Here is a 26,671-nt window from a genome sequence, read left to right on the forward strand (position 1 = left end):
CGGCGTATTTTAATAGCAATGTAATAAATAAACATAAATTTTCTGTATTTCATCAGAAAAACAAAAAAAAATGGAATGGAGGATGAATAACTTTTTTTACGTGCAGTAGATGTACTTTATTACTATTAAGAATATTCTGTCTTATAATATATTATTCAGAATTTATCGGTTATGCTGTTGATCTTAATTCAATTTTGAAATTATTTGAAGAAAAATGATCATAAAACATAATTTACGTCATTAGTTTGCCATTTTGACTCCAGCTGAACTTTTGACAAGGGTCTAAGCAAAAACACATTTAACATGTTCAAACAATTTTCTTTTTTACGCATATTTCGGAATAATTAGAGATAGCATATTGTCTGAAAATTATGATATCCTTTTCTTCGAGATACAATAATAAAACATTTATTATCTTCACGTACAGTAATTAAAAAAAATATAATTAAAAAAATCAGCAAGAAAAAACTCGCGAACAACATTCGAAAGCTTTAAAGGTGACGAGCGTTTTCATTCGATTTTAATCGTTTTGCAGTATGCTATAATGTACCAATATGCCAAAACATCTAGATATTTTCGTATCATCTCGAACATTTTCAAACTATAAGACGTTTTCGAGAAGGAATTGAAAGCCGCAATGCCAAACATGTTCAATTCGATAGAATTTCGTTCGAATCGAGAAGCGCAATACCACCCCTGGTATCCATCGTTTGTTTAATAGACTTAGTTAACGGACGAATGTGGCGCCAGCAATTTTCACCGCTAATCTATTGTCGTACTAGATAGGATACAACGGTACTTTATTTTGTTAGCAAAGAATCATTCTGTATGTGCCTTCTTAATTGCTTTGGTGCCCTCTCGATTGCTTCGGAATAAGAAATACATCATTATTTAACGGTTACGCAGTCTCATACGATTAAAAACGAGTTTTAAATTCGTCCGACGTTTCGACACGGGATTAGTGTCTTTTTCAGGGAAAGAAAAAAAATCCCTGAAGAAGATACTAACTAATCCCGTGTCGAAACGTCGGTCAATTAAAAAAAACTTGTTTAAATCGTATGAAACTGTGTGGCCTTTTATTAATGATCTTTGGTTAAACCTCACAGTCGTCCCCAAAATTTGGTAAATAAGAAATAAATAAATTTAACAACACTCAAGTAAAGGCCGTTTTATCACTCAAGCTTGATCTGTGAAACAGATATTTCTATGATCTGGAACATCATACAATAATTAAAACAAGCAAATTGAGCACATATTCATGCATTTAACTCCAAGTCTTTCGAAAACAAATGTTATTTAGTAATTTTCATTGTTCCGTAAATCATCTGTCATCGCCATCGCCTCGATTTGCTCCAGTTTGGGTACATCTTTTGCCTGTCCATTTAAACATTTCGAAGCGTGTCACCTACTGCATGAGGCGCACAGAAGAAGTGCCTCTAAATATATAAAATCTTCTCAATGTCTCCTTCCAATGGAGGACGTAGGCGGAAGTACATCCTTTTCCGTTTGTCGCAAGTGTAACTGGGGCACACTTATAATAGCATCGTCATCATTCTCGGTTACCGGGTCCGGAACTCAGTTAAATTGAATAGATAAATGTATTCCCAGCTGCGCGGTTGCTGTGTGGGTGTGCTGGGTGAGGATGAGATTGATTTCACTTCAGTTACCAATACACCACATTCAAGGAAAATTCAATTGTACTCCGATTGCTGCTATAGCGTCAGAATTGAACGCGCCGTAATCGAATATTCTACACCGCATGAGAAATGGAAATCGTTTCTGGATTTGAAAGGCCCTGCATCCTCTGCATATGGCGGCATGGGCCGTGCAAGACGGAATATGCCACAAAAACGAATACCATTTTTCTCCGTTAGCGTGCCGCATATTTTTTGAGCGATTTGCTGTTCGCGGTCTATCCGTCAAATTATGAATGGCTCATAATTTTCTCGCCAGAGAACAAATTTGAGTCGGGAGCTTTCGGGACAATTTATTAAGCCTATTAGTAAGGTGTAATATGTTACACACTGGAATGCAATGAAGCGGCTTCAGTTTGGTGCAGGGTCATTGTTCTCATTCTATTTCTTTCTTTGACTGTAATTCAAAATTTTCTCCAAACGATTCAAGGTCGAGTTGAACATCACTTTTTATAGCTCTTTAGGTATATAAAAATCATTACCGGAGCATACCTGTTCTTGACATAAGTTACTCGGTGGAATTTTAATCAATTGCAAGTTTAGTAAATGAGTTTGTTTATTAATCTTAAGATTAAGGCTAGTTTGATTTATTTATTTATTATAAAAAATGACAAGCACATTACGAAAAATTATTTTGCCAAAACAACATTTGTTTGGCATGTCGGCAGTCACAGTCTTAAAAAAGATCCACAAATATTCGAATCTTACACGTTGCGTGTCTTCTCCGACATTCTGGCTACGTGCCCTGTCCACGTAGTCGTCCGATTTTTACTATATGAATGATGAATGGTTTTTTATCCTTTCATTCCATTTGCACCACATCTTAGATCGTATGTCGACCTTTAGTTTTCAATTGTCGATGTTTTATTTCTAAAATTTATCCGGATTAAATTCATATTGGAAAAAGCGTTAATGACTGAAAAATCCTGACCCTGAACTTTTTCAAGCTGTTTCTCTTAAAAGTAGCACATTCAATGCTTCTTCGATTTATTTCATGATTTGAGACTCGTAATTGAGCAGATGTTGCCACAAAGGATACTGTTTCTCATGCACACCCTTTCTCTTGACATCATAACCCACTCACTGAGGACGGTGACGATAGCGACCATTCGTCAGTGACAAGAAACTGAAGATAAATCATTCCCTACATATTATGACGACTCGAAACAATGCATCCTATATCTTAGGGTTCCAAAAGCAGCCGCGGTACTTGTGGGAGCACAGCTTCCCGTTTTTTATACACTAATCCTTCTATGTAGTGTACGTTTCTCCTCCTCTATATAATAAAACTAGAACACAACCTTCCCGGTCAAGCAACAATACCAACCGGCGATGGAAGATGATTTATAAGGGACTACAAATCTCGCGGTTCAACAATGTAGGTTTCAAACACATAATAGGACACTTCTCGTTTGAATGAACTGCTGCTGCGGTGGGCGGACGTCGCTTGGTTAGGGAATGAGGTAATGTGACAGCAGTCGCCAGAGCTGTAGAGCGCCCGTGGAATGCTACAATAATTCTTTTAAAATGAATGGCATGTGAAAGAAAAGTGAACCGGAGAAAGGTTACCGTCTTCGGTGGTTCTCTCCTTTCCTTAACCAGCATTGTCGACGCATCTGAAGGCTTTGTTTGGCGGAATAAGTTTTTTTTGTCGAATGTGTATAGGAAACTTTAGGACCATTGTTGGATCGGGAACAGCTCAATTTACAAACATTTCTGTTTGTATTTTTTTACCCACTTACATTCCTGAGGAAATTTAAGGCTGAGTGTCCTACAGAATGGTGATTGGTGATGAATTATATTTAAATATGGTAATATAGATTGTTCTAAACATCTTCATCGTTTTTTTTTTCAAGCTTGAATTAATAACGAGGACTTCATTTGGAGTGCATTCTATTTTGCATGTTAAAGATCTAGAACATTGCTGGAGAAATAACCGCTTTTTGTATATCGATGCTTTTTTTGAAGGGACGTGTTAATCTTGATCTAAAACAGCGGTTCTCAACCTTTTTCTTGGGAAGTACCCCTTCGCAATTTTGCTTTAATTGAGGTACCCCCTATTTTTTTTAACTGTAAATGAAAATGTTTGTAACTCTTGAGATATATGAAAAAACTAAAATTAACGGGATATATGACTCTCCGAAAAGTAGGCTGAAATTTTCATTATTCCAAGCTCTTGGAAAGAGGTCTTCGAGAACCTTGAACGTGTTGGCCGAAGAAGGGAACCCCCTCACAAAGAACAAACAAATAGATTTCCTTCTCTACACCACGGCAGGCTACTGACTGATAATTCTGCCAGCAGCTGCAGTTCTCTTTATTCAACAATAGGTATATACCTGATACTTCAACAGAACGTAGGCTTCCAAATCTCTAGAAAGATGAATTCCGGGCTTCTTGAAAAGAGGCTGCCGGGCCTCTTGAAAGGAGGCTTCCGGGCCTCTTGAAAGAAGGCTTCCGGGCCTCTTGAAAGGAGGCTTTCGGGCCTCTTGAAAGGAGACTTTCGGGCCTCTTGAAAGGAGGCCTCCTTGCTAATCTCTTGATAATTCAGATGATATGATGATATAAATCGCCATGCTGATCTTCTCCTTATTTGGTTTTAGCTTAACAGATTTTAAAGTTTTTGGCCATTCGGACCGCCTTTACAATTCAGTACTGAGCGTGAGCATTTTATTAATCGTGATTACCGCAAAATAGTTACAACCGAACATTTTTCTACGACCGACGTCATCCCAATCTAACAACAAAATCAATCATCAACGCTCACCTGCATTTTTGACAGCTTATCCAATAGCCCGATTCAACAATGGTCCCTGATGTGCTTTCAATGATTGTCTTCGTTTCTGGTTATTATCGTCTCGTGATGGTCACGACATTTTGCAAGACTGAGCCGGATCGGTTGTTTAGGTACCAAATTTCACCAAATACGAGATGTTCAAGATTCTCCAAAGCTTTCTCCAGCTCTGCCCAATGTATCTTCCAGATCAAGCGGGACTTTCGAAACGTACTCATCATCAATATTCACCCAATCCGGTTCAATGAGCATATGTAAATCTGATTTCCATAAAACTGAGATATTCAAGGTTCTACTAAATGATCTTGAGTCAAGATCTAAGTATGCATCTGATTCATTATGACTAAGGAGGTCTTAGTGATGAGTTATGACCATTCGAATGTAGCTACGACAGAGCAGAGGAAGATAAAAACCGGCAAAAATGTAAATCATGGATAGAATATGTCCAGGAAGTCTAGAATGTATCATACATACTAGGCCGGAACGAGAATTGGACTCGTCATCTCCGTGTTCGAATACTAAATACGCATTGGCTTGCAAGGGTAACCATCGATGTCTATCGCGATGTATTAGGATATTTTTCGCTATATGGGTGATTTTTCAAATAATATATTTATGTCGTAGAACTAATGACCTAAAAACCTTAGATTTTTTTTGGAGGATCTGAATGAAATCATTTGGACGTGCTGCGATTTTTAGCGATGCATGAATACAATAGAGGTAATAAACCATAGAGGACCATTGTCGCTGTGGTTCCCTTCGTTATCGTCCACAAACATGTTGGGTACCTATCTGTCAAAACGTACTGATTTTTCCTTCGTTGACATTTAGTGCCCTATCCTCGCCAGCAAAAGATGTTTCGCCAGCGACGACAGCGACAATCTTCCTCTATAGTTTATTACCTCTATTATGAATACATCATGCAGGAGTTTGTTGCTAGGATCAAATATTACGAATTCCTGGATGTTTAGGTGAACCAAAAAGGTCTTTGGTTCTGAGCTCCAGAATGTTTAGTGTAATCCAGTCTTTAGTACAATCGCCCCCCCCTCCCATAAGTCGATATTGAAGGAATTATTGATTCAAGGATATATCAAGAGGTGAAACAAAAGCTCCTTGGAAAACTGTTCGAAAGGACCATCATGGTAACCGAGACACTATTTTTTAGTCTTGCAGCACATTACACGAGTCGTGTCGTAGAGCATTGACTCTTTTTAAGGGGCCACTGTAGATGTAGAATAGAGTGGCCCAGCCTAGTATGGGGAGAAAAAAAGTCGTCGGATTCTACGGGGCACCCTCCAGGATTTTGCCTTTGGGTAAGAAAATCATTCTCTGAAACCTTCGATTACATGCGCTTGTTTTCAAGGCAATTAATGAATTTCAAAGTGCTCAACCAAACTCCAAATAAATCAGCTAAAAACTAATTTAAAGTTTATTTAATCATAGTAGAATTTTATGTGGAATTGTTCATTGGCATGTTAACTTCATTTCCTGCAAATCTGGGCTCAATCGGGCTTTTCCATCCAATTTCCTGTAAGAAATAGTAACAGAAGTGTATTTTCCCATATATTTCGACTGAAACCCCAATATTAACTTCAAATCAATTGCGCCAGCTTATGCAATAACCGATCAGGCTGAAATTTTCAGAGAATGATTTTCTTACCCATAGGCAATATCCTGGGGGTGCCCCGTAAAATCGGACGACTTTTTGTATCCTGGACCAGTCTAATGTAGAAGTAACGAATAAAAACTTATCAACACAATGGACCTACTGAGATATTTAGCAATGCACGGATTACTAGAGATGTACACTAGGGTGGTTCAAAAAATTGATTTTGCTCCACAATGCTCATCTGATTCTGTATCATGTTCTGAGCGTCCTCCGAAAATTTGAGCTCATTTGAGTAAAAACTGATTTAGCACAAGCTGTTTCATGTTTGGAATCAATATTCGAACAACGCCTAACAATATACCATTTGTCATCAACAGAGTTTGTTACTGACAACGCACCTCGCAACAAGCCTTTATCAGAACCCGAACACAATATGACAAGAATCATTTGCCTTGCATGCTCGGATATTCCGAGAATACGATGCTATTTTTGTAATCAGAGTTAGATTCTCGAATATTTCCATAAAAGCAGAAACTACGATAGCATAAAACCGTAATTTGCTGTAGAGGTAATGCAAAATAACGGAAAAAATGAAAAAATTGAAAAAATTGTCTTCTTTTTTGTGGCTGACAAAATTTTTCCGATCTTTGTCATTATTATCTCCGATAAAAACAAAGCTTTGTCGTTGGTGCTCTTTTGTCTCTTGTTTCGCATGCGCATCCAAGGAAAATTGATTGCCTGATCATGACTAAAGATTCGCAACCTGTATTAAAATCGGTTACTAATTATTGGGGACATTAATCAAGACGGTTTTCGTTGAGTGAAAGATCTTGAGTATTCCTTTTAGCTATGTAGGTTTTCTTTTAACCTGCGCTTAATAGGGAAGCGCCATAATCAGCATAATGAAAAAATAAATTTCCCCATACTAATTTGCATGCAAACTTGAAACGGTTTGTGCTAAATCAGTTTTTATCCAAATGAGCTCAAATTTTCGGAGGACACTGAGAATATGATACATAATCTGATAAGCGTTGTGGTGCAAAATCGATTTTTTAAACCACCCTAATGTACACTGTTCCGAAAACCGTCAGCGGTGCCGTTTTCGGCGTCACGCCAGTTGTTATTTCAGCCGGCGTTGACGTGAATCGAGGCATTTTTTTAAATTTTAACCACTATTAGATTTTTTTTAAATTCTTTATTAAAGTGATTTTTAAGGTTTGCACAAAGTTCATCACTACCACTATTAGATGATTTTTTGTGTTTTCTTTGATATTTCACTTGACACTTGACACTTCCCCGGAAAATTAGGAAGTTGTCGAAAGTTGTCACAACAATTATATGTTACTCAGAATACAATTCGTTTACAATAATCGCTATTTTTGTTCACTTTTACGATTATTCCGTTTCTTCCGGATGACCTCTGATGGCCACTCAGGTCCATGAGGATTAGGGGGCACCACACTTATATGAAAAAATTCAAAATATTTTTTCGATGCGTATACACCCGGAAAATAAAGTTTTTTTACTCCCAGAAGCAACTGTGAAAATTTCAGTCAGATCCGTCAAGTCTAAGTGGATGCTCAACAAGCATAAAATTGATATCGAAAAAATCGATTAAATATATCAGTCTTCAAGGTGCAACATGTGTGAGATGTTCACCTAAGTTTGTGCACCCAATCAAACATTGCTTGCTATGTTCGAACTTGCACATAGCAATCTGAACACGAGCCTGAACTCTGACACACCCAGGTGCAATGTACAATGTTCAAACATCGAGTTTAAACTTGGGTTCAAACATGTGCGCTTGCACACGAGAATGCTACGCTTGGGTAAATGAACGGGTTGCTAGGGTAACTATTGTTGATTCTTCACGTTTCCCAGCCTTGTTATTCATATCTCGAATAAGAGAATTTAACCAAACTTCAATGAAGGTATGATTGAAAAGTTGAAACATGTTGTGCACATTTTTCGCACTTGCATAACGAAGCGTTTATAGAGGTGAGGTCTTGATTCAAGCCTTTCATTCAGGACGTCTTAGGTTCGAATCTGCTCTGAGCTGAGCTTTTTGTTCCATTTTCGTGGTTCTGAAAGCAATTCATCTTAGGATTTCGGGATTCTGCAACCAATAAAAAACTGATTAGTTCATATTTCTAAAATTTTGGGATAAGATTTTTCTGGCACGTTTATATGGGGATAATTCATTCTACTTACTTTGCGGTGGTACTTGATAAATATACCGAGAATCTGAAGCGAAGTTCTGGGTTGCATAGAGATTCCTTTCTTCCAGAGAGAGGGTTTGCGACCTTTTTGAAGAACCTTGTGATCAACGGGGCTTTGATTCCAGTTTCGTATTTTTTTAGATTTTCATAATTGGAGATTTCATCTTTTATGAGAGCCATGTAGTTTATAAGACTTTTATGAGTAAGGATTTGTGGGCTCATTTCTGACCTGGAGCTCCATCGTTTGTGAATTTTCTTTGAATTGCATAATGTCATCGGCGTATTATTTATACATAGCAATATAGAATACATTATGAACAGACCCCCTACTATCTTTATAAATTTCTATCAATTTGAATTTGGTTAACAACCTCCCTCCCCCACTAAAGTGTGTCTTAGAACTTTTTGGAATCAACATCTATATTTTATTCACGATATGCAAATCCCATCGTATCAAATCCCATCGTAACAAAACAAAATGCATGCTTGCATATGCAACGGATATAAAATATTTAGGGGCTACATTTTAGACAGACGAACAGAGACTTATGTATTTTACCTTGTTTAGAACATAAACGCAAGGACACTTTAAATAATCATTACATTGGAGGCTGCCGGTTGTCTTACCGGGAAAATGCACATAATATTCAGTTGTTATGAACATTAAGAATAATATCTGAAGATTGTATGCAAAATGTTGAGTAAACATATTGTTGTGATATTGAGATATCGGACCAAGCGCAAACCACCTAAAAAGTTTAAAAAGTGACATTTATAAAACTAAAACTATTCATGTGCCATTCCTAAAAAAAATCCAAAGACAAGGATTCAAACCCTAGTGCACTGAGTAAACGCCAAACGAGTTACCATTAGGCCATCACCGCTACTCAAGAATAGAAACCACTTGACCAATATGAACAGGTGAACAGCATGCTGTGTGTAAACTGATGTTTAAACTTCCATGTTCAAACCCGTGTGTTTGAACTTGGGCGCACACTCGTGTTCAAACCGGGTGCGATTTTGGTTCGGTTTATGATGAACTCGGTTTGGATCTAGTATGCATGTTTAAGTGCGAACTTGCACACGGGAAAACTGCACTTGTTCAAACGCGGTTCATGTTTTCGTGAAGACTGAAATATATAGAAAAATGCATATTTTCCACTCTTTTACCTTTAGGTGGCGCTGTAGTATATAATCCCGCTTATTAGGGACATTCACAATCTTCACATTATAACGAAGAGGGTCTCGAAAATTGCGAGTGATTCTGTTATTTAATTGTTAAATTATAATGAAAGGGGTTAAACGCAGAGGGGTGTAAATTGCATTTTGGTCAAAATTGAGTTGACTACAACAAAAAATGCTTTGGCTCTTGAACTTTGCGGCAATATGTTCTTGAAAATCTTTTTAGAAAATTAACTTTGTATGAAGCGAAAAAATATTGAAAAACTTTGCACACGACTTTCTCAAAACTAACTTTTTCTCACTTAACCGCTTTGCGTTTGACCCTCTGAATTATTAAATCAATAAATTGGTAAATTTATAAACTAAAAAAAGAAAAAAAGTAATAAATAAATTAAATTGATAAATTAATAAATAATGAATAAATGAATGGAAATGAATGAAAAAAAAGTTAATTAGTTGATTAATAATTAAATTAATAAATTCTAAATAAGAAAAATATGAAATTTAAAGTATTAAAAATAATTATAAATTGTTTTTTTTAGCTTTTTAGAGAAAATTTAACACAATTACAAGATTTTTTTCTTCCATTTACTTTCTCTATTATAAAAATTGTATTAACAGATATGTACATATTTCGTTTTCTTGAAAACTTCACCATAAAACACTGAATTAGTTGTACTTAAAATAATTGTAATAAATTAACTCCCTTCACTAAAATAATTGTTCTAAAAATGTATAGTTTTAAAATTATTTATATCGGCCTTATCAAGCATTTATTGCTACAACTCCATCAGGGCTTTCAGTTTTGTTAACAAAGCCGTTTCAAATTTTTTAAAAAAATATTCCTCCCTCCCGCTTCCAAAGATAATAATTTGAAGGGGCAACAAAAAAAAAATGCCGATAAATATTGAGGACTTTCAAAACAATCTTCAACTAATCCGAGGAGTTTTATGATTTTTCCCATTCCATTGAAACTGTGATTCATATGGTCGGAATTCTACCAAAACACACCAACCACCTACAAAAAATTACTTATTTTTCTACCCAAGCTTTCGTTTAGTGGATCTAATTGATCGCAAATCGTATCGAATATCCCCCAACCCAATAACTGAGGATATCGTACAACAAATATACGTATGAATTGATATGAAATGATTCCTGGTTTCCTTGTACGAACAGAATATTACAAGTCAGTCAATTATCCGCTTGGTGCGGTTTGGCTGAACCCAGACCAATGTTCTCTTCATCTTTATACGAGGGAACTGGAAAACTTTGGAAAAAACATTACAAAGAATTGATTTGTGAACAGTCTATACTGAATTGTAACTAAAACTAAACTCATTGGTAATATTCGTATCTGATAACGATTAAATATGAAACAAATAAAATTATACCATTTATATTTCCAAATATATATTTTCTCCATCTTAAAAAAAAAGAAAATATGACCAAATAATATAAAAGCAACATAACTCTATTCTGATAAACTACTGAGTTGTTTCTTTTCGACACGAAATTGAAATGAGCGACAGCGACAAACAAAGCAGAAACCCACCCCGAATCCGCTTTAACGAGAAAAGTAAACACTCTCGAATGATCTGAACTTCCAATAAATATCAATATTTTTTTGGATTCACTACAGCTCCACGTTCATGTTCACCGTCGCGTTTACACTCGCGGTGAGTTCACCACAGAGACGATTTTACGATGGTTTCACAGACTTGACAGACTCCGGCATACGAACAACGTGACCAGCCCACCGTAGTCTGCCGTGTTGTATAAGCTTAATAATATCCAGTCCTTTATACACCTGGTACAATTCGTGATTCATGCGACGCCGCCAGATACCGTTCTCCTGTTTACCGCCGAGTATTGTCCGCAGCACCTTACGCTCAAACACTCCGAGAGCTCTCCGATCAGCCATATAAAGCCACCGGAAGAATCAGAGTAGTATACAGCGCGAGTTTTGTTTTCGTTTGCAGACTACGGGACTTAAGCTGGTTACGAAGTCCGTAATAAGCATATGTGCAAGATACACAAATTTTTCTACCACTTCAAATTTTTCACCATCCAGCACCATTTCGCTACCACCACCACTCATGAACCTACGTTGATTGCCAGCGACCATGTACTTCGTTTTGCTGGTATTGATCGTTAGTTCAATCCTCGCTGTCTCCCTCTTAAAAGGCACAAAAGCCTCTTCCACGGCACGGCGATCAATTCCGATAATATCGATATCGTCCGCAAATCCCAGGAGCATATGCGATTTTGTGATAATGGTACCGCTTCTTTGCACACCAGCTCTCCTAATCGCTCCCTCGAGCGCTATATTGAACTGTAGATTCGAGAGTGCATCACCCTGCTTTAATCCATCTAAGGTAACAAATGACGTCGATATTTCATCCGCAACCCGTACACATGATTTCGATCCGTCCAACGTTATACGAATCAGCCGTATCAGTTTCGCCGGAAAACCATGTTCAAGCATAATTTGCCATAATTCATTCCGTTTCACTGAATCGTACGCCGCCTTGAAATCAATAAACAGATGATGTGTCTGCAAGTTGTACTCCCGGAATTTATCAAGGATTTGTCGCAGGGTAAACATTTGATCCGACGTTGATCGGACCTCTCGAAAACCAGCTTGGTATTCGCCGACGAAGGACTCTTCAAGCGATCTTAATCTATTGAACAGAATACAGGACATAATTTTGTACGCCGAATTAAGGAGGGTTATTCCTCGGTAATTGGCGCACTCCAGTCTGTGCCCTTTCTTAAAGAGAGGGCAAATGAGGCCGTCCAACCAGCTAGCAGGCATTTCCTCGTCTTCCCATATTTTCGACATAATGTGGTGCAGAACTTCATGAAGCTGCTCACTCCCATGTTTGAGAAGTTCAGCCGGGAGCTGGTCCTTCCCCACAGCCTTATTGTTTTTCAGCTCTTTAACAGCTTTTTTAACCTCATCTAGTGTAGGTGACTCCACAGCTGGTCCATCGTCGCTAATATTTATTCTGTTTACCGATGCACCGTCACTTTCACTATTCAACAAAGTCTCGAAGTGTTGCTTCCACCTGGCAGCCACTTCAGTTTTATCTGTCAGCAAGTTCCCTTCTTGGTCGTTGCACATGACGGGATATGGCACTGTCTTTCTCCACACGCCATCGACAGACTCATAAAACCTCCGCATATCGTTCTGCTCCATTTTATCCTGCGCCTCACTAATAACTTGTTCTTCGTACTCTTTTTTCTTCCTGCGGTGGGTTCGTTTTTCGGCTGCTATTGCTTCCTTGTACCGATCTCTATTCGATCGGGTACCCGACACCAACGTTCTTCTCGTCTGTCACTCTCTGACACTCCCATCGAACCAACCCGTCCTGGGTCGCCTCTGTGCAGTGCCTACCATTTCTCGTGCCGTTGTGCTCACCGCTCCATGGATCGACTCCCATAGATCGTTGATGTTGTCGCTAACGTTGATTGCACTTATCCGTTCGTCGAGCTTCTGGCGGTACTTAGCCGATACTCCTTCCGCCGACAATCGCTGGATATTGTAACGCATGACAACCGTGATCGAATTTTACTGACAACGAGGTAGTGATCAGAGTAAATGTTCGGACCTCTGAATGTTCGCACATCGATAACATCCAAGAAATGGCGCCCATCCACCAGAACATGGTCTATCTGGTTGCAAGTTTCACCATTTGGGTGTCTCCAGGTGTGCTTTTGGATGCTCTTTCGTGCAAAGTAGGTGCTACTGATGGCCATCCCTCTGGCAGCAGCAAAATTTACTAGCCGTAGGCCGTTGTCATTGGTAGCGGAGTGAAGGCTCTCCCTACCGATTATGGGACAGAAAAAGTCCTCTCTACCGACCTGAGCGTTAGCGTCTCCGATAACAATTTTCACGTCATGCTTTGGGCACTTTATCAAGACATTCATAAAACGTGTCCTTCACGTCGTCGGATTTATCGTTTGTCGTAGCGTAAACGTTGATTAGGCTGTAATTGAAGAATTTGCCCCATATCCTCAACACACAGATTCGTTCGCTAATGGGTTTCCACCGCATCACTCGCTTCATCTGCTTGCCCATCACTACGAAACCAACTTTATGCTCTGCTTTTTCACCGCCGCTGTGATTCTCCGGATCTAGACCATCGGACTTCTTGAATAGCAGCCACGTTCACTCCAACCTTCTGCAGTTCACGAGCCAGAAGGCTCACTCGTCCAGGTTCATTTAGGGTCCTGACATTCCAGGTACCGAGTTTCCAATCATAGTCCTTATTTCGTTGCCGGGTCGGTTGCCAAAAATAACGTTCTCTTTTTCTTCTATCTCCATTTTTCGTGGTATTTGAGAGGCTTCAGTAAGCTACCTTACCGGGGTCGCGTTACCTACATCGCGATGATGGGGCTGCCACCTTAGCTGACGCGATACAGCATTTCGTTAATCAGCCGCTGGGTACCAGGCAGACGCTGTTTGAGCCGCACCTCCTAGTGAACAGACGAGTCGAGGCGTACCTTCTCACTCTAGCTTATGTCAGAAGGACAACAGTACCCAGGCTGCACTACCAGCTTAGTACACAACCCTTAGCTGGCGGTCTTTTGTCATCGGACGACCCGTGGAAGCGTGAGATAGGGACTTGTGGGGACCAGAGCTCTGTTGGGCGCTCCTTCCTTGATGTCAACCCACCATTTTGCAGCCCACTTGACCGTTTAATGTTCATAAATCTGATATTATTGATATTTTTAAGGTTTTTATGAGTCTCACTATTAAATGCAGTATCTACTTTTCATTTGAACATGATTCCCTTACGATTTGGGTATGTATCAAGAAGATATTATCAATAAACAGTTTGTTCACGTTCGCGGGAGGTGTACAGCGGGCTTTACTCAAAGTACGATAATGAAAAAATTTAAATGATCTGCGCTCTTCCGTATCTTCTGGAGGGACAATAAACCATCCGCGGTATTTTCTCGAGTAAATCTTTCTGAATTTCTTTCTGAAGTTCTTCTGAGCTCCATCTGGAGATTCATCTTTTTAATCCAGCATTGTAATAAAACGCTACTGAATAAGGTGCCACCAAATTGGACCGGCGTGAGGAATTATAACATATTTTGAACAGCGGTGCGCCGATGCAAAAGCATTGGAAGCAGCGTAACGCCAGAAGCTGTATATAGTACCGTGCGGCATCGAAATCCGTACACTTAAGCACCTTAGTATATGAAAAAGTCATTGGAAAATAGGAATCGAATGTAAATAAAACCTTTGTCATTGACACAGGAGCATGAAGGCTTCTACTCTACTACTTCACATTTACTCATTAAAAACTACAATCAATCGTGGACGGATTTCGAATTAAAGGATCAAAATCCGTACAGCTATTTTTTAACTAAATAGCTAAATTGAAACAGTCTGACCGCTGTAAATAGTTCGATGCGCACCTTGAGAAGCGATGCCTTCGATTTGTATTCCGCTTATCTTATGTAATGATTCGCAATTAGCAATTAAAACACAGTCACTTTTGGTGCAAATATGCTCTACCTGAAACAAAATGGCGGCACAAACTGCACGTTTGGTGGGTGGAGATTTCTTTTTGATTTTTGTTGTTTTAATTTCAAACCCTTCTTTCCAATTCTATGCCCTAAAAGCTCACTGCCATGTATCTGAACAGGATAAGATTAATTATTCCTACAATTATTACCTTTAACCTCTTTAAATTTATTGATATCTCAAGAGGTGGACGGATTTCGGTGCTGTACGGATTTCGGTCCCGCACGATAACTTGTAAAAGTAATAAACGTAGTCATATCAGCTCAACTGCTGGGGTGTTCATCGATGCACGTATACATCATTCAGAATTTCGTTGATTGGATTGATAGAATATTATGAACTCCATGTCGTTTAGGAGAACCTGAAATATTGATGCTTCCATACATAGTTTTGAAAATATATCTTTTCTTGGGAAATTTTGGTCCTAGACATGTCTAGTCTTTTCGAGGTGTTTCTTCGGGAAACACAGCAGACATTTCTGCAAGCAATTAATGCTTGCCACACCAGATAATATTGTTAATATTCACATTTAATGGAGGCAAAACTCCTTTTAGGTCTTGGGGAACAAAGTACCATGTGTCGACTAATCTCTTGCTTGTGTGAACAGTGCGTAGATATACATGGAGGCGCCTGGTACTTACATAGTAGGAACGTGCCACTAGGGCGTTTTGCCTTCAAGAAACGTTTTATGTTTCATCGAAATGTATGTTGACACTTTTTTCACTTAACCTACTACTAGTTTCGTTTGCCACGTTCATCTCAACCACGATGAATAAGATGGAATACCTATAGACCGTTTTGCCTCGAGGGAGTGAGTGGGAGTTGCGTTATGTGGCCTCTTTTTAAAAAGTGGGAAGAAGGAGTAAGAAATGCAACGCAAATCCGACTTTTTCAATAATTGACCACTTCAGTAGGTGTTGCATGAATTTGCATGATATCAATTCTTCTAACAACTATTAAGTATAAAACTAAGCGCACAACCTGCACCAATCGGATAAATTCTTTTGCACCAAATATTCTGCATCATACTAACCCGAGCTTGAGCTGATACACGCACAATTCACACTTTCGTACACGCTTATCCTTTCGCGCTTATTACATTTTCGTATCTGAATAAAACCAATGGTTAAGTTATTTTAATATTTTCCATAATTCTGTTCTTCTTTCCAACAGAAACGCCGTGAGCGTGGTCGCATCAGTGTTCGAGGGGTGCGATTGGTAGAACCTGCGACACTACACGGCGAGGGTGGTGACACTGCAGCGCCTGAGGTAAGCTCCATTTGCTACAATAAAAAATAATTCGATGCAGCGTAAACTGTGGTATGATCGTTCGTGCTTTTTTTTATCTTCTACTTTTCAGGGTTATCCCTTCCAAGTTGGATATTGCGAAAGTGACGGAATTTATCCGGGTACCACGCTACCGCAGTACACCTTGTACCTGGTGGCCGATAGTGAAAAAGAGCGATCCGACTGGATAGTGTCCATACGAAAAGGTGGGTTATCATCAGAGATGAAATTCCGATCGGATGCAATGCTAATCGAAACCTTTCCGTTTCAGTTTGCGAGGAGTTCAGTCCGAAATCGTTCCGGTATCATCCCAGCCTCTGGCAGGGTCGGAAGTGGTCCTGCTGCAAAAGTCTGAATCGACGAGCGCTTGGCTGTCAGGTGGCGACGTTATGGCCCGAGTACAACAATAATCCAAGTAAGTTCACTACTCATAAAGGGTGGGAAGTTCAGTAAGCGTTTTTGTGGGCGCAGAGCAAAAGTCGACCCGAATGTAGGTATTTGCTTATCGTTGGCGCTCAATCTTTTCCAAGATAACTATGACAGCCGGAACGTGAGACGGCGTCGTCATTTACCACAGTTATTAGTTTGGCACACGTTCTCCAAATATGGGAAACGATGAAAGGTTACTGCCAATTTTCTAACGATAAATGATTATTGAACTGTGGTCGGTGTGCTGAATGCAAGACTGTGCGAATTGCCCGGTCAGCTGGTCCCGGACATGGCAAACTGGTTTCGGTTGTACTAATGATCATAATTACGTTTAACTATTTTCGGAAATTTGGATTCAATGCATATGTTGGTTTCTGTGCATATATACATCGTGACATTGATTCTTTAGTCGTTACCTATGTCCGGTTTCAAAATTGTGAAGTTCGTCGAAGGTGAAAGAGCTTGAAGTAGTGGGTTAATATCAATATGGACGTCGTTTTTGTTCTGTCATCATTCAGCTGACGAATTAGAGTCGACTAAAAAAATGGTACCAATGTAGAGTATTATTAGTGGTCCACGCGGAACTGGAACATTCTGTTCAAAGGCAATCGGCTAAATAAAAGGTAATGGAAAACGATAATTTAAGTTTATGTGGCTGAGCGGAGCGCTGATTCGCCTTGGGAAACTTCTAATTACTTGATGTTGTTGTTTTTGCTCTGGATTTATGGTGGGATGATGATGAGTTGCGGGAAGTATATCGATGTGCTGGCGCTGTTAGGCCTTAAGCCAAGTTGATGTTTTTTTCTCTTCATTCAATGTTGATAGCATGAATAAGTTGGTTCAGTTACGGCTCATAAATAATTGGTTTTCCATATCAATGACTTCCTTGTATATTGAAAAGAGTAAGAAAATGTTTTGTACTGAACTCGGCAGGAACTCGTGCACCTCTCTGGACGACAAGTCATTTGTTGTAAAATTCAATTTAGATAAGCATCGTAGATTCTTGAGTAAGCACAGAAATACGATGTAATTTTGGCTAGAATATTTGAACCGTTTTATTGAGAAACTATATATGTGACATTTTTTTTTATCAAAATGAGGTTTTTATATATTCTGAATCCTCGTCTTTCAATAAGTATTCTAACATGTAAAATGAAAAAAAAAATGTTCGGAAATGTACTGAAATTTATTCGTTCGCTTGTGATACTACTATGTACATTGTACGTACATGCACTTTGGAGAACAATTATGGAGCACTACCTGCATTGAATATCGCCCAAATCTTTTGATCTGTATTGAAGAAATCAAAAGATTCAGTGCGAATTTGCTCAAAAACAGTTTTTCGTTGTGTTCATGTAATTATGTAAAATGGATGTATGAAATGTCACAATTATTTAATTCAATACAGTATAATGATATGATGTTATTAAATTTTGATTTGTTACATGATGGGAAATAAATAAATTTTTATGTTCATCCGCTTATGCAACAATTTTAGTGTCAGTGCTGGGAAATGATTCTGAGTAATGATTTACTCGTAAATAAGGATTTTGGATTAGAATTTTCAATGCTTCCTTTTGCTATTTTTGTAGTTGCTCGGATTGCTAAATTTCAATTTTTACTTCAGAATTTCCATTAATTACGTAACGCAAAAGTTGGGCATTTTCAACTCCCCTCCTCCTATGTCACACTTTTTGAATGAAACATCTGAAAGTTTTGTATGGACCGTCACACTTCGCTCAACCCCCTCCTCCTCAAAGCGTTACGTAATTTGTAGACGCTCCCTTATATTATTTTCAAAACTGATTCCACGTTATACGGATTCCAACATGGAATGCATTTTATATCGGTGTGAAATATCTGCAGAATCGTTTTCAGCACTTTTACTTTTTGCCACCGTCATCATTATCATTATGATGGTTGATGCTGTTGGTGGTTTCCATATGCAGCACGTGGTGAGCTAAATGATCAGCACGCGCACTGTCAGTGGTTTTTCAATTTTATTCTACAGTTTTTAACACTAGGATTGATTCGCTAAAAAAACTTACGCGGATACATTCGTTCAGAAAATCGTTGTAACTAAATTTTCAAATGACTATATCTCAGTGGTTTTTCAACCGATTTTCTCAATTTTTTCACCAACCTCTTAGCCATCTCTTCTAGTTTCTGGACATTGCAGAATATTGTATCTAGGGGTGTTCAATTTTTCACTTGAGCTGTGGGAGTAAAGCAACGGATTTAGAAAAATGCGATTTTTGAGATATACTTATATTTCATTACCAAAAATGATATCTATTCATATAGTGATGATGAAAATGAAAAAATAACACATAAAAGACATCACCTGGAACATGAGAACACATTTTGAGCATCCCTACTATGCATACGATGATAATTCGGTGCCTTTAGGAACCACTTTATGCTACAGGATGTATGAAGCCTCAGAAAATGTTTTCAAGCATGTTGTCTACTGTGAGCTTGTTAAATTAAATGTAAACTATATACGAAACATGTGTGATAATCTATTATGATGTTCTAGGATCTCCAAATTGTCCTGGAGTTTGAATCAAATGGTCAACCGAATCAACCAAGGCTTCCATGATGTCCCATACCGCGGTATCAACCCAATTATGTCCACCGAGTCCACTTGCGTCTCAAATCCAGGCATTTGAGATGTTGTAAGATCTCCAAATTGTCCTGAAGTTTGAGTAAAATGGTCTATCGAATCAACCAAAGCATCCATGACGGCCCCAGCCGCAGTATCAACCCAATTATGTCCTCCGAGTATTTGTCTTTCACTTGCGTCTCAAATCCAAACATATGAGATGTTGTAAGATCTCCAAATTGTCCTGGAATTTGAATCAAATGGTCTACCGAATCAACCAAGGCTTCCATGATGTCCCATACCGCGGTATCAACCCAATTATGTCCTCCGAGTATTCATCTTCCACTTGCGTCTCAAATCCAGGCATTTGAGATGTTGTAAGATCTCCAAGTTGTCCTGGAGTTTGAGTAAAATGGTCTATCGAATCAACCAAGGCATCCATGATGACCCCAGCCGCAGTATCAACCCAATTATATCCTCCGAGTATTTGTCTTTCACTTGCGTCTCAAATCCAAACATATGAGATGTTGTAAGATCTCCAAATTGTCCTGGAATTTGAATCAAATGGTCTACCGAATCAACCAAGGCTTCCATGATGTCCCATACCGCGGTATCAACCCAATTATGTCCTCCGAGTATTTATCTTCCACTTGCGTCTCAAATCCAGGCATTTGAGATGTTGTAAGATCTCCAAATTGTCCTGAAGTTTGAGTAAAATGGTCTATCGAATCAACCAAGGCATCCATGATGGCCCCAGCCGCAGTATCAACCCAATTATGTCCTCCGAGTATTTGTCTTTCACTTGCGTCTCAAATCCAAACATATGAGATGTTGTAAGATCTCCAAATTGTCCTGGAATTTGAATCAAATGGTCTACCGAATCAACCAAGGCTTCCATGATGTCCCATACCGCGGTATCAACCCAATTATGTCCTCCGAGTATTTATCTTCCACTTGCGTCTCAAATCCAGGCATTTGAGATGTTGTAAGATCTCCAAATTGTCCTGAAGTTTGAGTAAAATGGTCTATCGAATCAACCAAGGCATCCATGATGGCCCCAGCCGCAGTATCAACCCAATTATATCCTCCGAGTAGTTGTCTTTCACTTGCGTCTCAAATCCAAACATATGAGATGTTGTAAGATCTCCAAATTGTCCTGGAATTTGAATCAAATGGTCTACCCGATCAACCAAGGCTTCCTTGATGTCCCATACCGCGGTATCAACCCAATTATGTCTACCGAGTCCACTTGCGTCTCAAATCCAGGCATTTGAGATGTTGTAAGATCTCCAAATTGTCCTGAAGTTTGAGTAAAATGGTCTATCGAATCAACCAAAGCATCCATGATGGCCCCAGCCGCAGTGTCAACCCAATTATGTCCTCCGAGTATTTATCTTCCACTTGCGTCTCAAATCCAGGCATTTGAGATGTTGTAAGATCTCCAAATTGTCCTGAAGTTTGAGTAAAATGGTCTATCGAATCAACCAAGGCATCCATGATGGCCCCAGCCGCAGTATCAACCCAATTATGTCCTCCGAGTATTTGTCTTTCACTTGCGTCTCAAATCCAAACATATGAGATGTTGTAAGATCTCCAAATTGTCCTGGAATTTGAATCAAATGGTCTACCGAATCAACCAAGGCTTCCATGATGTCCCATACCACGGGATCTACCCATTTATGTCCTCCGAGTATTTATCTTTCACTTGCGTCTCAAATCCAGGCATTTGAGATGTTGTAAGATCTCCAAATTGTCCTGAAGTTTGAGTAAAATGGTCTATCGAATCAACCAAGGCATCCATGATGGCCCCAGCCGCAGTATCAACCCAATTATGTCCTCCGAGTATTTGTCTTTCACTTGCGTCTCAAATCCAAACATATGAGATGTTGTAAGATCTCCAAATTGTCCTGGAATTTGAATCAAATGGTCTACCGAATCAACCAAGGCTTCCATGATGTCCCATACCGCGGTATCAACCCAATTATGTCCTCCGAGTATTTATCTTCCACTTGCGTCGCAAATCCAGGCATTTGAGATGTTGTAAGATCTCCAAATTGTCCTGAAGTTTGAGTAAAATGGTCTATCGAATCAACCAAAGCATCCATGACGGCCCCAGCCGCAGTATCAACAATTATGTCCTCCGAGTATATGTCTTTCACTTGCGTCTCAAATCCAAACATATGAGATGTTCTAAGATCTCCATATTGTCCTGGAATTTGAATCAAATGGTCTACCGAATCAACCAAGGCTTCCATGATGTCCCATACCGCGGTATCAACCCAATTATGTCCTCCGAGTATTTATCTTCCAATTGCGTCTCAAATCCAGGCATTTGAGATGTTGTAAGATCTCCAAATTGTCCTGAAGTTTGAGTAAAATGGTCTATCGAATCAACCAAAGCATCCATGATGGCCGCAGCCGCAGATCAACCCAATTATGTCCTCCGAGTAGTTGTCTTTCACTTGCGTCTCAAATTCAAACATATGAGATGTTGTAAGATCTCCAAATTGTCCTGGAATTTGAGTCAAATGGTCTACCGAATCAACCAAAGCTTCCATGAGGTCCCATACCGCGGTATCAACCCAATTATGTCCTCCGAGTATTTATCTTCCACTTGCGTCTCAAATCCAGGCATTTGAGATGTTGTAAGATCTCCAAATTGTCCTGAAGTTTGAGTAAAATGGTCTATTGAATCAACCATGGCATCCATGATGCTCCCAGCCGCAGTATCAACCCAACTATGTCCTCCGAGTATTTATCTTCCACTTGCGTCTCAAATCCAAACATATGAGATGTTGTAAGATCTCCAAATTGTCCTGGAATTTGAATCAAATGTTCTACCGAATCAACCATGGCTTCCATGATGTCCCATACCGCGGTATCAACCCAATTATGTCCTCCGAGTATTTATCTTTCATTTGCGTTTCAAATCCAGCCATTTGAGCTGTTGTTAGAGCTCCTAATTGTCCTGCAGTTTGAGTAAAATGGTCTATCGAATCAATCAAGGCTTCCATGATGTCCTCTGCCGCGGTATCACCCCAATTATGTACTCAGAGTGTTTGTCTTCTAATTGCTTCTTAAATCCAGGCATATGAGATGTTGTAGGATCTCCAAATTGTCCTGAAGTTTTAATGAAATGATCTACCGAATCAACCAAGGCTTCCATGATGTCACATTCCGCGGTTTCAACCCAATTATATCCTCAGAGTATTTATCTTTCACTTGCGTCTCAAATCCAGGCATTTGAGATGTTGTTAGATCTCCAAATTGTCCTGAAGTTTGAATCAAATGTTCTACCGAATCAACCAAGGCTTCCATGATGTCCCATACCGCGGTATCAACCCAATTATGTCCTCCAGTATTTATCTTCCACTTGCGCCTCAAATCCAGGCATCTGAGATGCTGTAAGATCTCCGAATTGTCCTGAAGTTTGAGTAAAATGGTCTATTGAATCAACCATGGCATCCATGATGCTCCCAGCCGCAGTATCAACCCAACTATGTCATACCGCGGTATCAACCCAATTATGTCCTCCGAGTATTTATCTTTCATTTGCGTTTCAAATCCAGCCATTTGAGCTGTTGTTAGAGCTCCTAATTGTCCTGCAGTTTGAGTAAAATGGTCTATCGAATCAATCAACGCTTCCATGATGTCCTCTGCCGCGGTATCACCCAATTATGTACTCAGAGTGTTTGTCTTTTAATTGCTTCTTAAATCCAGGCATATGAGATGTTGTAGGATCTCCAAATTGTCCTGAAGTTTTAATGAAATGGTCTACCGAATCAACCAAGGCTTCCATGATGTCACATTCCGCGGTTTCAACCCAATTATATCCTCAGAGTATTTATCTTTCACTTGCGTCTCAAATTCAGGCATTTGAGATGTTGTAAGATCTCCAAATTGACCTGGAGTTCGATTAAAATGGTCTTTCGAATCAACTAAGGCTTCCAAAATGTCCTCTGCCGTAGTATAACACCTATTATGTCCTCCGAATATTTGTCTTTCACTTGCATCTCAAATCCAGGCATTTGAGATGTTGTAAGATCTCCAAATTGCCCTGGAGTTTGAGTAAAATGATCTATCGAATCAACTAAGGCTTCCATGATGTCCTCAGCCGCAGTATAAATCCTATTAAGTCCTCCGAGTAATTGTATTGCACCTGCGTCTCAAATCCAGGCATAGGCGATGTTGTAAGATCTCCAAATGGTCCTGAATTTTGAGTAAAATGCTCTTTAGAATCTACCAAGGCTATCATAATGCCCCCAGCCGCGAAATCAACCCAATTATATCCGCCGAGTATTTATCTTTAACTTGCGTCGCAAATCCAGGAATTTGAGTTGTTGTAAGATCTCCAAATTGTTCTGGAGTTTGAGTAAAATGGTCTATCGAGTCAACCAAGGCTTCCATGATGTCCTCTGCCGCGGTATCACCCCAATTATGTACTTCGGGTATATGTCTTTTACTTCCGTCTCAAATCCAGGTATATGAGATGTTGTAAAATCTCCTAATTGTGTTGAAGTTTGAATCAAATGGTCTAACGAATCAACCAAGTCTTCCATGAAGACCCCAGCCGCGGCATAAACCCAATTATGTCCTCTGAATATTTTTCTTTCACTTGCGTCGCAGTTTCCTTGAGTTTGAATCAAATGGTCTATCGAATCAACCAAAGCTTTCATGATGTCCCCAGCCGCGCTATCAACCCAATTATGACCTCCGAGTATTTGTCTTTTACTTGCATTACAAATCCAGGCACATGAGATGTTGTACTTTATTTATGATGTTTATTGTTTATTATTATTATTATTATTATAATCATCCGACAGTGTATGTTTGTCTTAATGAAACTTTACTCTAAAAAAGATCATTACATCACAACATTACAAGTCTCGTTAAATCCGATCATCATTGATCAAATTGGTACAATCAGGTCCTAGTAATGGCGTCCTCGAGGTAAACGGAAGAATACACTAGAATTGAACGTATAGGCAAGCACATTGATGTCCATTATCGCCAAAAATAGGGGAAGAGGGTGGTTACCCGATACACCAACAAGGACTTTGGTAAATCTGCAAATTATACTCCCGGAATTCATCAATGATCATCCGCAGGCTAAACATCTGATCCGTCGTTGATCGACCTCACGAAAACCTGCCTGGTATTCGCTGACGAAGGACTCTTCTAGCGGTCTCAGTCTGTTAAACAGGACACGCGACAGAATTGTGTACGCCGAGTTCATAAGGGTGATCCCTCTGTAATTGGCACATGGCATAGTCGACTTTCAAAAGTTATGAAGAGAGGTGAAACAATCCAAAAAGGTTGGTGTCTTGGTTAAACGCAAGAGAGGAAGGATCGCTTACTACCTGGTTTATTTAGGTTTTTTCTTTTTGAATCGAGAAAATGAGGAAATTGAAAACAATTCAGAGAAGCATCGTAAAGCGATAGATTTTAATCGATAGACCATTTTACTCAAAATCCAGGACAATTTGGAGATCTTACAACATCTCAAATGCCTGGATTTGAGACGCAAGTGAAAAATAAATAAGGTAGAGACTTAATTGGGTTTATACCGCGGCAGGTGACATCATGGAAGCCTTGGTTGATTCGAAAGACCATTTTACTCAAACTCCAGGACAATTTGGAGATCTTACAACATCTCAAACGCCTGGATTTGAGACGCAAGTGAAAGACAAGCTAGATACTTCATGGAAACCTTGGTTGATTCGATAGACCATTTTACTCATACTCCAGGATAATTTGGAGATCTTACAGCATCTCAAATGCCTGGATTTGAGGCGCAAGTGGAAGATAAATACTCGGAGGACATAATTGGGTTGATACCGCGGTATGGGACATCATGGAAGCCTTGGTTGATTCGGTAGACCATTTTACTCAAACTTCAGGACAATTTGGAGATCTAACAACATCTCAAATGCCTGGATTTGAGACGTAAGTGAAAGATAAATACTCTGAGGATATAATTGGGTTGAAACCGCGGAATGTGACATCATGGAAGCCTTGGTTGATTCGGTAGATCATTTCATTAAAACTTCAGGACAATTTGGAGATCCTACAACATCTCATATGCCTGGATTTAAGAAGCAATTAAAAGACAAACACTCTGAGTACATAATTGGGGTGATACCATGGCAGAGGACATCATGGAAGCCTTGATTGATTCGATAGACCATTTTACTCAAACTGCAGGACAATTAGGAGCTCTAACAACAGCTCAAATGGCTGGATTTGAAACGCAAATGAAAGATAAATACTCGGAGGACATAATTGGGTTGATACCGCGGTATGACATAGTTGGGTTGCTAGTGCGGCTGGGAGCATCATGGCTGCCATGGTTGATTCAATAGACCATTTTACTCAAACTTCAGGACAATTTGGAGATCTTACAGCATCTCAGATGCCTGGATTTGAGGCGCAAGTGGAAGATAAATACTCGGAGGACATAATTGGGTTGATACCGCGGTATGGGACATCATGGAAGCCTTGGTTGATTCGGTAGAACATTTGATTCAAACTTCAGGACAATTTGGAGATCTAACAACATCTCAAATGCCTGGATTTGAGACGTAAGTGAAAGATAAATACTCTGAGGATATAATTGGGTTGAAACCGCGGTATGTGACATCATGGAAGCCTTGGTTGATTCGGTAGATCATTTCATTAAAACTTCAGGACAATTTGGAGATCCTACAACATCTCATATGCCTGGATTTAAGAAGCAATTAGAAGACAAACACTCTGAGTACATAATTGGGGTGATACCATGGCAGAGGACATCATGGAAGCCTTTGATTGATTCGATAGACCATTTTACTCAAACTGCAGGACAATTAGGAGCTCTAACAACAGCTCAAATGGCTGGATTTGAAACGCAAATGAAAGATAAATACTGGAGGACATAATTGGGTTGATACCGCGGTATGGGACATCATGGAAGCCTTGGTTGATTCGGTAGAACATTTGATTCAAATTCCAGGACAATTTGGAGATCTTACAACATCTCATATGTTTGGATTTGAGACGCAAGTGGAAGATAAATACTCGGAGGACATAGTTGGGTTGATACTGCGGCTGGGAGCATCATGGATGCCATGGTTGATTCAATAGACCATTTGATTCAAACTTCAGGAAAATTTGGAGATCTTACAACATCTCAAATGCCTGGATTTGAGACGCAAGTGGAAGATAAATACTCGGAGGACTTAATTGGGTTGATAAAGCGGTATGGGACCTCATGGAAGCTTTGGTTGATTTGGTAGACCATTTGATTAAAACTCCAGGACAATTCGGAGATCCAA

At 39.3% G+C, this 26,671-nt stretch overlaps 1 protein-coding gene across 2 annotated transcripts in view; it reads left to right on the top strand.

The window, feature by feature from the left end:
* Nucleotides 1-26,671, top strand: part of LOC134213073 (tyrosine-protein kinase Btk) — a 337,863-nt gene that overhangs the window by 57,896 nt on the left and 253,296 nt on the right. For both annotated transcript variants that reach the window (XM_062691623.1, XM_062691624.1), the window contains exons 3-5: nucleotides 16,211-16,306; nucleotides 16,398-16,530; nucleotides 16,596-16,739. In XM_062691623.1, coding sequence (XP_062547607.1) covers nucleotides 16,211-16,306; nucleotides 16,398-16,530; nucleotides 16,596-16,739 — 373 coding nt within the window. The remainder of the gene's footprint in view (nucleotides 1-16,210; nucleotides 16,307-16,397; nucleotides 16,531-16,595; nucleotides 16,740-26,671) is intronic.

This window comes from Armigeres subalbatus, chromosome 2 (assembly GCF_024139115.2).
Source record: "Armigeres subalbatus isolate Guangzhou_Male chromosome 2, GZ_Asu_2, whole genome shotgun sequence".
Classification (NCBI taxonomy): domain Eukaryota; kingdom Metazoa; phylum Arthropoda; class Insecta; order Diptera; family Culicidae; genus Armigeres; species Armigeres subalbatus.